This window comes from Mytilus edulis, chromosome 4, assembly GCF_963676685.1.
Source record: "Mytilus edulis chromosome 4, xbMytEdul2.2, whole genome shotgun sequence".
Classification (NCBI taxonomy): domain Eukaryota; kingdom Metazoa; phylum Mollusca; class Bivalvia; order Mytilida; family Mytilidae; genus Mytilus; species Mytilus edulis.
Window position 1 is genome coordinate 80,492,121 of NC_092347.1, and position 12,905 is coordinate 80,505,025.

Here is a 12,905-nt window from a genome sequence, read left to right on the forward strand (position 1 = left end):
ACCTTCATGTGCTAACTTTTGAGTAAAATGAGGTCGAAATTTTGTATATTTGCTCAAAATTCGGATTTGTGACCGCATTTTCCCTTTCGAAAGAAAGACATAACTTTTTGTCTTTAAAAAATAAACACAAATTGTTTTTTGTTAAATAATTTGTAATTTCTGTATTTTATAAGTATCCTAAATATTTATACATTTTTTTTTTCAGAAATAACTCATGTTTATCAAATGTTCATGAATGTAGAAAAAAAAACATAATTTTTTGCTGTATATATTTATCAAATTAAAAAAAATTGCACTATTTACGTTTTCATGAAAATTGCCACACATAAATCTCTCGCGTAGTAAAACCAAATGGCATTTTAAAAAAGAGGGGTCCATGAACTCGTTTTCAAGTTAAATAAGTTTAAATGATAAAAATCAGTCGAAAACTGAATCTTTTCCCGATAAGTCATAGTTTAACGTGGCGAAAATAACAATTAACGTTGGCAACGTCATTATCTCCCCTGTAACTGTATCGTATGCCCTTAACGTGTTTTTTTTTATTTGAAAGAATCAAGAAAAAATGGTAAAAGACGTGATGTGACAAGCGAACAGACTAACGTTTTACTGACATTCTCAATGATATTTTGCCACAATTCGACCAATGTTTCGAATTTAAAAGTATCACGACTTTATGGCGGCATTTGCTTGTTTTTCTATGCTTGATTTCCTATCTATGACATAACCTAAGATAAACATTTCATGTTATTCTAAAAGTCTTGATTGTTTGTTAATTTCAATTAGCCTTTATTAACAATGGGGAATTCTTGCTTCAAATTTCCTTATTAGTATGTAATAACAAATAACTAAAGAAGAAATATTGACGTTTCTTCAAATTTTGTACTTGCTTTATTAGAATTTTAAACTGATTTATTATCAGGACTGATTACATAATGATTATTATTTTCTGGCTAATATGCGCAATCATTTGAAATACTATATTTACATAACGACAGTAAAACAGATACAAATATATCATTTTACTGGAAGTCTATGCTTTGTAGAGTATAAATCTGTCCATAAATCTAATAAATATTTACGTTTTCTCAACTTTATTAAGAAATTATATCCGCTTTATTTGATACTTTGCTAATTATAACGTTTATGATCTTGATGAAATTAAATTCATACATCGTTAAACGACCCAGTGTTTTGTACGTTTGTCTAGATAATATACTCTCATATTTCTGTTGGTTCTATAATATTTGTTATTATGATATTTCTTAAAAGATCAGTTGCTAAGAATTGAAATGAATTTCAGTTATCCTTCGTTGTACTAGATTACGATAAGCAAAACTACTAACTTTCATTGAAGCTCCAGTATTTGCCAAAACTTTCGGACATTCTTTTAATTAAAAAGTATCTCGATTGGTTTCAATTAGAACCAAATTATTAATGTATTCAATCATCAAAGTGTTTACATCTGAAAATGTATGTATGTATATATGTAGTTACTGGCCAGTTAAGTTGAAGTTAAACATACCATATATTATAAATAATGTTAAAACATCAGTAAACACATGTCATTATACCAAATAACTAGTTGATAATTAATAATGTCAAACAGTAGATTGTGCCTACATTATCATGATTAAAATAACATTAGAAACGACCAATTTACACAAGCGAAAAGTCAACAACCCTAAAATGTGTTTTACAGATATAAGGTTTCATACTTGGGGACCTACTTACAAAACTTTATTTAATAAAATGTGTATTTAAAAAAGGGTTGTACAAGTTTTGGCACAGAAAAAAAACCGTATTATTTTCAATATTAAAAAATGCTACTTGTACAGAATGGCGCGAAACATCATTAAACATATAGTATACAAATATAAAAACGTATGAGTAAATCAAACGCATTTTTGTAAGTCTGTTTTAAAAAGAGGGACGAAAGAGATCAGAGGGACAGTCAAACCCATAAATCGAAAAAAAACTGACAACGCCATGGCTAAAAATGAAAAAGACAAACAGATACACAATAGTACACATGACACAACATAGAAAACTAAAGAATAAGCAACACGAACCCTACCAAAAACTAGGGGTGATCTCAGGTTACCCGGAAGGATAAGCAGATCCTGCGCCACACGTAATGTTTACAGAATAGAATTTTGGTCGATTTATTTCTAGTGGCTAATATTTCATTTATAGATATGTCTGTTCCAATATGCTTGCATTGTGGCATTACAAAATTCTCAAATTTAGAAAATGCGTGTAACATGTATACTAATATGTGAAAAATTAGAATAATGGTTCGAAATACCCCTTGTGTAATGAATCCAGGACAGTCATTCCGTCGTTGTAATTTAGAAATGTTTTCCTGCTCTATACACATGTTATAGTTTTTAATTTAGGCCATTAGCATGTTCCTCACTTTGAATAATATCTACCCGAGTGTTTAATTTGTTTAAAAATCTAAATATCAATTTAAATATCAAATGAAATGGAATTTTGGTTGTATTGATGTACAAATGTATATGACATATCTTAAGATGTATCGCATAATTCAGTGTGAACGTTCTGTGAAATCTAAAATAGACACTGGAGTACAAGCTTACTAATCAACATCATACATAAGATATATTTTTGATAAAGCATATTCATTCAAAATGCATTTAGAAAATTTTCTATGGCATTAATATGATGGGATCATAACCGATTAAATGATTTTTCAAAGATATTTTCAAATTGAATTTATAAATATGTATATATTAGATACATAAAATCTTATCAAAGAATGTTTAATTCAGACCATTATGTTATGTTCATTAAATACTTTCAATCACTATATTTTGCAGGCTAGTTTTAGAGGGCAGTGCACAGTTCAAGCAAAGAGTAAAATAACAAAAATATCGAACTCCAAGGAAATTCAAATTTGAAATTCCAAAACACATCAAACGAATGAAAAACAACTGTCATATAACTGACTCTTTACAGTCATTTCCTAAAGTAGAAATCAGAAGATTAATTCTGGTTTTAGAGGGCAGTGCATAGTTCAAGCAAAGAGTAAAATGAAAATAATACCGAACTCCAAGGACATTTAAATCGAAAATTCTCAAACACATCTAACGAATGAAAAACAACTTTCATATAACTGAAGTAGAAAACAGTAGATGAATTCTGGTTTTATAGATAGCTAAACCTTTCACTTTTGTAAAAGTGTACAGTTCAGGCAAGCCATAATTGGGACAGTCACTTGTTATTTCAATCATTTAAATAACACTGTTTAGAATCAGAGATATTGTGTTATTGTGCCATTGTGAATGTTTGTTAATATATTTGTTTGTCTTTAAAGAGGCTCAGATTATAAAAAAAAAAGTAGTCACAAAAATACCGAACTCCGAGGAAAATTCAATCGGAAAGTCCCTAATCACATGGCTAAATCAAATGACAAAACACACAAAAAACGAACGGACAACAACTGTCATATTCCTGACATGGTACAGGCCTAATGGAATTTTATGCGATTGTCATACAAGTGAAAGGATTAGCTAGCTTTAAAACAAAACCACCATTTTCTACATAAGAAAAGGTTTATACAGAGTCAGGAAGGTGACATGTGCTGTCCATTCGATTGATGTGATTCAGCTTTTGATTTTACTATTTGATAAGGGACTTTCCGTTTCAAATTTTCCTTGGAGTTCAGTATTTTTGTGATTTCACCTTTTTCGATGTAAGACATTTTGAAGATTTTAGGCTTGCATGTATAATGTAATTATCAACGTAGTCATCAATGTAGATGAATTATAAATATTTGAAAGGCTTAATTAATTACGAGAACGAAGATAAGTGAAATTTGTTTGTAAAGGTACCTAGATGTGCATGCTTCTATTTTAGAATATTATAAAATTCCTAATCTTATCTAAATATTCAGGAGCTAACAACTCCAAAAAGTTTAAAAGTATAGCAAAAACTAGTCAAGGAATTAAAGTTTTGCAAAAAGGGAGTATTAATCCTTATTCTAAAATGTTTTTTTTTTATTTTGTAACATCTCCTTTTAATTATACGTTATCCGTATCTTTTACTAAATAATACAAAATTTGGTGACTATGTTGAACGAATCTGTCCCATCGAAATAGAGATAAAGGATACTACAGATACTATTGCTTTTAAAATTTCGAACATGATTTATTATTAGTTAATTGTTAATGATAGTGAACTCTCAGTGATTGTGATTTGTCTTAGAACGGTATATTTTGTGTCTTTCGTCTTTCTTTAATTTTTTTTTGTATTCTTCGTGGTGCCAATCTGTAAATATTAGTGTGAAAGGCACAGTGATTGTTCGGTTTGCAAATAAACTCATCATAGATACCAGGATTTTTTTTTTTTCATTTGCGCAAGACGCGCGTTGCGTCTATGATAAACTTGACGCATGAATAAACATAATGATAAAAGAAGGCCAAATAAATTAGGAAGTTGAAGAGCTTAAAGGACAAAACATTCCTTAAAGTGTTGCCAAATACAGCTAAGGTAGTCTTATTCTAAGGTAGAAAAGCCTTCGTAGATTTTCTAAGTTTTGTAAACAGACGTACTGACTACTGGGCTGTTGATACCATGTGGTAATTAAAACTCTACCTGTAGTGGTATCGACCTAGTGGTTGTAAATAAACTTATCATAGATACCACGTACGAATGTACACCAAGTACGAAATCCATTAAAATCAGTATATAACAACACACGAAAATAACAACCCACGAAAATACAAAAACTAAAAACAGTTGTTGGCATGACACGGGTTATGTTCTTCTCATATATGTTATGATGGTATGATACTAAACCCCTAACGGGAAGGATTGTGCCTGATGTTCATATGATGAAATCATAATCTTTCAGTCAGTTTAATTGAAGTCTTGAGCTGGCATGTCAGTTAACTGCTAGTAGTCTGTTGTTATTTATGTATTATTGTCATTTTGTTTATTTTCTTTAGTTACATCTTCTGACATCAGACTCGGACTTCTCTTGAACTGAATTTTAATGTGCGTATTGTTATGCGTTTACTTTTCTACATTGGTTAGAGTTATAGGGAGAGGGTTGAGATCTCACAAACATGTTTAACCCCGCCGCATTTTTGCGCCTGTCCCAAGTCAGGAGCCTCTGGCCTTAGTTAGTCTTGTATTATTTTAATTTTAGTTTCTTGTGTACAGTTTGGAAATTAGTATGGCGTTCATTATCACTGGACTAGTATATGTTTGTTTAGGGGCCAGCTGGAGGACGCCGCCGGGTGCGGGAATTTCTCGCTACATTGAAGACCTGTTGGTGACCCTCTGCTGTTGTTTTTTATTTGGTCGGGTTGTTGTCTCTTTGACACATTCCCCATTTCCATTCTCAATTTTACTATGTTCCCAATTTAAAATTGTATATAAGCTTTTTTTTTATAAAAAAATTAAGCGAAAATAAATAAGTTAGAAGGCAGAAGTTGAAGTAGGGTTGGTTTCATAGTTAAGTTGATGTCCCACTTATTAAAAAGTGCAATATTAGAATAATGATAAATAAAATCAGCAAATCAGATAGAATAATACATTCCAGTGAATTATTGCTTCAAATCTTATTTTTTTCGCTCAACTGAGTAAGTCTCATTCCCTGAAGCTTGGCATAAACCAAAAAAGTCAATACCTTTTTACTTGATTTACAAATATCGTACATTTGATGGAAACAAGACTGTGTCCATAGTATACCGATGCGCCACTAGAACTATTATTTTCTTTGTTCAGTGAACCGTGAATTTGGGGGTTCAAAATTCTAATATGGCATTTAAATTAGAAAGAACATATAACAGGGAACATGTGAACTAAGTTCCAAGTTGATAGGACTCCCGCTTAATCAAAAACTGCCATGACCACAAACCTGAAGCCGGACAGATAGACGAACGAACGCATATTCCAAAAAACATAATGCCCTTATGTGGGGCGTAAAACAGTCTGACATACATGGTCAACTATGACATATATATGATAACTGCACAAATTCGTATAATAGTTATCAAAGGTACCAGGATTATAATTTAGTACGCCAGACGCGCGTTTCGTCTACACAAGACTCATCAGTGACGCTCATATCAAAATATTTATAAAGCCAAATAAGTACAAAGTTGTAGAGCATAACGAACACTTTTTTTCAGGATATATGAGGAAAGTACAGTTCATATGTCTCGTCAAAGATTTTTTAAATATTCTAACACATGTCTGAAGTAAATCAATTTCAAAAATTGCACATGAGTTTCTTGTATGCAAACCCTAACTGGAAAACATGACAGTCAGATATGCAAACAAATAAAGATATCAGCTGAAAATACCAGACTATTTAACGCTCGGGCTAAATGATGCACCATTTATGCTTACCGTAAATAATAATTTTATATAGATAGAACAAAAGTGTCAATGAAGACATAACAAAAAAGTCATATTGTGTATGTGTCGGTGTGTATGTGGTTACGATAAATGTGACTCTAAGAGTAATTATAATGGCAAATTGTTTGGAAAATTACAGTTACAAATACGAATAGCGAACAAAATTGAAAAGCGAGAGCTTAAAGTGAAGCTTTATTTCTAATGTAGACGAAACAAGCGTCTAGTGTATTAAATAATAACCCTGATACCTTTGATAACTATATTACTGCAACCAAAAGGAAGCACATATAGTAACTATGAAATATAACGTGAACAACGACGCATAACCTAGGTTCTTCACCATAACTCTTCATGGATAAATTTGGTGTAAGGAGCACAGCTCTGTTATTGATGTTCATGCGCTTAAGATGTTTATTGCGAACGTTAAATGGTGAGAAAGATTATATGTTACTGCTTTAAAAGTGGCAGTTCAAAGTACGAAAACTGAACCAAAACTTGTTTTATACTGGCAACCGAACTAATAGAGGTATACCATTGACGAAAAAATACTCCAGCAATGTTATGAGAAAGAACGTCTGTCAATAAGGTGTTATACGGTCGCTTTCGTGATCTGGTTGGTGGTTGCATAGTCTCAATGTCGCATCGATTGATAAAGTTTAAGTTTTATCTTTTTTAAAAGGACTTCCACTAGAATATATATTGGAGATATGCGTTTTATTATAAGTTTATTTTGCAACTTACAAGTGAAATTTTCAATTTTGCTTAATTGACACTTTTTTCCTGGCTTTGACAATATATTTATAACATAAAAGGAAATGATTATGATAGCCAACGAGATCAAATCCACACATGACCAATGAACAACGGGTAAAAATGATCACCTATCTCAGTCGTATTTTGCATACATTGTCGGAATTATCGGTTAATAATTCACTACAACTTCGTCAATGACTAGTCTGATGTAGACGAAAGCGTACCAAATTATAAGGTTTGTATCTGTGATGATTGTTTTTCTATACGTTTTTCGTTAAATAATTGACACTTCATCATCTCTGTAATCTTCTTTAGTTTTCTGATATCAGCGTTAGTTATTGGATATTAAATATACGTTGCATATATAAATCAATATTCTATAAACAAATTTATTAGTATTTGTCGATCAAAACATACACGAATTACTGCTAAATCTAATATTAGCACTATATCACTTTTAGATTTATGATATTTACAATGCAAATTTTGATAAAATAAATAATGAAAAATAAGATATACAAACTTATTTAATATTGACAACCGAGAAAAGTTATTATGACGCATTGTGTCATCAGTTATTTCAATTATGGAATTGCATATAAATAGTTCTTTGCATATGTTTCACATTGTATTCACGCACATGCTTAAATGGCAGAAGATTCTGTCCTTAAGTGTGATTGTTCATGAATATTAATCCCTCATTGTCACAACATATTATGGTCATTTGATAAACCTATATCGACCGTACAAATAGAATGGTTCTTCTATACATGAACTTTTCAACCATTGTTGAAGTGCAAACTGATAACTTTATATTGGATCTTTTGAATGTGATGTACTTATACAAATGGATTTTACATTGTTAACAATTCCAACATGCAATCCCGTCCAGATCAATGCATAGCAAGTAGGACGATTCAACATCAAGTATGCTAAATAGTGCAAATAACTGCTGCTGAAAGCGTGATCCTTTTAGTTTTTCAATTCTAAAGTGTTATCTAATACCATCGTTAATGTTGCTTTAACGCTGAAGAAAAACAATGAAAGAACAGGGTTCTATTAAATATTCGATTATTTTCTTTTGGAAACATATGTTTGGAACAAAAAAATCAGCACTAAACCTTCTTAAGACCAGAAATAATAGTGGAAAGTACAAAGATTAAATTATGAGTTCAAGATGGAAGTACAATCAATTGTTGTAAATCACTGCTTAAATTCACTGTTTTTTAGACAGTAACAATCACATTTCTTAAGTATATGAATACGAATATCAAACTCAGTTGTTAAGATAATTATTAAAAATATCAATTGATACTTTCTTACGTTTGAATAGATTGAAATAGTATCCCTCTTTAAAAGCACGTTCGTTGTAAAATAGAACCGGTGTTGAAGGGAAGAAAAGAAGAAAACATAGATATGTGGTAAAGAAGTAAACATAATAAACCCTTAGCGTTTGTTATTATATATTTCTGTACATGTGCGACCATCTATGTATGAATGAACTGATATGTTTGGTACTGTCTTTCAATTATTCATCTTTTCAAAAAATATCTATCTTCTTTATCTGTTTAAACACACACTTTGGAATCTCTCATTTCATTACCCATGTTCCGGTACCGAACTACCATCTTAAAAACATACAATTTTATAAAGCGATGAATAAGAATTTTACTATATACATCTTACAAAGACAAACGTCTCAATCGTAAAAACACTATTTTGATAAATTATATTACATATCACACTGGATTAAAACCTATGTATAGAAGTACCCGTACAGTGCTACCGGTTATGAGCGAGTATAGTCACTAATAATAATAAACAGTTTGACATTAAATAATGAACACGTCTGTTCACACTTGACGCGCTGTTACCCGGGTTATCCAAATGAGATGATTTCACAACAGTCTTTTTATCTTGAAAACCTGAAAAATAATATCTTTTTAAAGTTTAAGAATGTATACCAATATTTGAAAAGAAATCTAGATTTTTAATACAGATTAGATATAAGATAGACTTGTTATACCTCCTGTTCTAACCTCATACATTTTCTTTCGAAATTTTGACGAGGTGTTCGGATGCCGGATTACGGTTACTCATATTATTCGGTTATAGGTTTTATTTATTATTGATTGCAGGCCGGACGAAGACCTTTAATTGTTAATGTCTGTGTCATTTGTTCTCTTGTCGGAAATTGTCTCATTGGCATTCAAACCACAATTCTTATTTTCAAATTAGCTTAAACATATTTGGCATGACTCTGATCATGATTATCCATAAAATAAACTTTGAATGGTAAAATTAAATGGCAAATAATATTTTTCTGTCATATTTTGTTTCCGTTTAGTGTTTTGCCATAAGTCAGGCCTTTATTTCTTGTGTTATGTCACATTTTAACTTTATGGTAAATATGAAAAAAAGGAGTTTTGGTATGATTGTTCATTATTGCAATCTGTACAGTGACCTTTAACTGTTTATATCTTTTGAATGCTTAAAGTCGTCTCATAGGCTACCATAGATATAGGAAGATGTGGTGTGAGTGCCAATGAGACAACTCTCCATATAAATAACAATTTAAAAAGTAAACCATTATAGGTTAAAGTACGGCCTTCAACACGGAGCCTTGGCTCACACCGAACAACAAGCTATAAAGGGCCCCAAAATTACTAGTGTAAAACCATTCAAACGGGAAAACCAACGGTCTAATCTATATAAACAAAACGAGAAACGAGAAACACGTATATATTACATAAACAAACGACAACTACTGTACATCAGATTCCATAACTTATATTTGTAACTGAATATTACATTTAAATAGTTATCAACACCGATTTTTACATTTTCCGTAATCAAATTATTTCTTAGTTTCAAAATGGAAGAAACAAAATATTGTGTATCATCGATTCATGATGCTAGTAATACTACACTACCAATTCATGAAGCTAGATTAATAGACCATAAGTGAGTCGTTATGTTTTAGCTACCACAGTATTGTACTGTTTGCGAATATTATTTTCTTTTTTAATTAAGCATCCCTAACGAGTTCACAAATTACGTGAAAAAGTACGAGTCAAAAGATACTCACCACGTTTGTCATGACTTGAATCAGCTAAAAAACAGAATAAAAGAATTATATTCGATTCAAGCATATGTATTTAAAGTATCTAAAATATACTAGACGTATCCTATATGTATGTTCTAGAACTACGTAATGCAGATAGTGTGAACAGTTACGGTTATTATTCGCCACCTTTTCCTTCTACAATGATTTTAGTAAAATGTGTTTGTACATGTTTTAACGGAACAATCATAATTTAAAATGAAGACTAGCCTTAACCCTTTCAATAAAGTCATGAGCAAATAATTAAGGCTTTCATATCATTAGCATTTAGATCTACATTATTTTCAATGTTTTAAGTTTAAGGATGAACTACAATCATCTCACTTTCAAATATCATTCATGAAAAGGTGATACAGAATAACTAGGCCATCTTCCTTCTATTAGAATTAATGTCATTGTTAATAAACACTTTGTAGTACATATATTACATTTACTTACTCAACTTACCATTTAAGACGACAACATGATGACTATCAACGTCTTTTTTCGAACTCCTACAGATATATACTCCAGTGTCTTTCATCGTACTCTTGGCTATTTCTAACACACTATAAAGTGTTTTTGTTTCACTATGTCTAAATTCTGTAATGAGTATACCAGCATCAATGTTTTGCTGTAATTTTAATCCATTATGGAACCAATCCATATGCTCTGGAGTCATTGAGTCACCAGTTGCGTTGCATGTTATGCGGATAGGTTCACCTTTCTCTGTGAAATTTGGCCCTGATATATGTATTGCTTAAAAGAAAAAATAAATAATTAAAACAGGAAACCAAAATTTTAACATGCAGAGCTGGTGGATATTATTACTTAAAAGGAACCTTAATGGCAAATAAACAAATTCTGATGCTTCTTTAGATCTCTATATTTTTTTAATGATATAAGTTTCGAATTTCCATCATTTTCCTTCTCTTTATTTTATTTTCATTAAGAGATTTTCGTGTTTCAAAGGAGTGGTTATTTTATGAGATGTTACAATACCAAAAAGTATTTAAAAATACGTTATGCCGTCTTGTTGAAGAAAAAAGCGACAATCTTGCTTAGTGTTTTAGGTAATTAAAAAACGCAGTGCAAGTGCGTTATCTTAAAACACTCACCATGTATGAATGAGCATATGAGATTAAGATACAAGAATGCAACGATTTTAAAGAAACTCACAAGACAATGCGAGTTCGAATCATATAGTATTTTACTTATAGCTGTTGTGTTTAGTTTTGTGCTTGATTGCTTTGAACCAAGTTTAAAGCGAACACAGTTGATTATGGACTTTCTTTTGGACTATCCTAGGAGTTCGGTATTTTTTCATTTTACTTTTTGGCTAGCAACAAAACCAGGTTCAATCCACTATTGTTGTTATCTTTCCAGTTCGTTTCTGTGTGTGTTGCATTGTCGTTTGTTTTTTGTTCACTTCAGTGTTTATGTTGTTTCGATGTTTTCCTCTTATAGTTGATGTGTTTCCCTTGGTTATAATTTTTAACCCGGATTTATTTTCTCTCAATCGATTAATTAATTTCGAACAGCGGTATACTAATGTTGCCTTTATTGAATACTATAACAAACCTGTTTCGGATGCAACCCTTATAATTTAAAAACTAAACCTGATGGTTTGTGTTTTGTGTATAGCATGCAGTGAAATCAGTTTAAAATTACGACATGCTGTTAATATTATAAAAAGACAGACAAACATGAAAGGTATGTGCGGGTTTAAGTTTCAGCCACAATTTGAAAAGAATATATTGCCTCTAAATTCCCGTTTCATAAATTTTCTTGCTATACTACAAAATTGTAACTACTTCGAGGAAAGCTAAAATTTGACGATGTGCATGAAATTGTTTTTTGTGGATTTTTTTTTATAAAAAAAGATATAGACTAAATATCAAAAAGTTTCTAAAGTTTATACAAAAGGGTGTAGGACTTTTAATGTCCATTTTGTAAATTAATTAAAATTCCATCAAAAAGGATATGTGTATCGAATTTACATATACATAAAAAGAATTAATTCCGAATATGTATTCATTATTTTACCGCTACCATGATAGCACGTTAACGAAACTCAATTAAATTTGTTTTTCTATTACAAAGTTAAATCGCAAAAATACTGAACTCCTGGTAAAATCAGAACTCTAGCATAAAAAAGGAGAAGGTTTAATAAAGTCCTCTGAAACTCTTTTGATATTAATATCTAACAGATTTATGTCCAATAGAGATATGGAAGGTTTTTTTTTGCTTATTTATAATATCTTGTTACTGTTAAATTCAATTAGCAAATCAAGTTTCTTTTTCAATTTTATCCTTTACTATTGAAACTTAAGAAAATCATGCATCACTGGGTTTCATTTTTAACAACAAAAATTCTGTTAAATAATTCCAAGTGTCACATTAAATTTAAAAACCAAGATGCATTGTTTAACTATACCCGATTGATTCCGTGGGCTTTTAGTAAAACTGCTATTTGGGAAAACAGTAGCTGCATAATAAATAAAAAAGAAAAGTTTACGGCTTGAACATTAATCATTGACTAAAACAGTTGATATTTGTTGAAAAAAGTAAAATTACAAAAATACTGAACTTAGAGGAAGATCAATTGGGAAAGTCCATAATCACATGGCAAAATCAAATAACAAAACGCATCAAAAAC

At 30.8% G+C, this 12,905-nt stretch overlaps 1 protein-coding gene across 11 annotated transcripts in view; it reads right to left on the reverse strand.

The window, feature by feature from the left end:
* Positions 1–7,518: 7,518 nt before the first annotated feature.
* LOC139520677 (zwei Ig domain protein zig-8-like) overlaps positions 7,519–12,905 on the reverse strand; it is a 65,658-nt gene continuing 60,271 nt past the window's right edge. For 7 of the 11 annotated variants that reach the window (XM_071313536.1, XM_071313539.1, XM_071313540.1 and 4 more), the window contains 3 exons: positions 10,715–11,005; positions 10,232–10,255; positions 7,519–9,068 (listed from right to left, as the gene is read on the reverse strand). In XM_071313536.1, the coding sequence (XP_071169637.1) occupies positions 8,926–9,068; positions 10,232–10,255; positions 10,715–11,005 (458 nt within the window). In that variant the 3' untranslated portion in view covers positions 7,519–8,925. Of the gene's footprint in view, positions 9,069–10,231; positions 10,256–10,705; positions 11,006–12,683; positions 12,735–12,905 lie in introns of all 11 variants that reach the window. The other 4 variants (XM_071313535.1, XM_071313542.1, XM_071313534.1 and 1 more) reach the window with 3 other exon arrangements.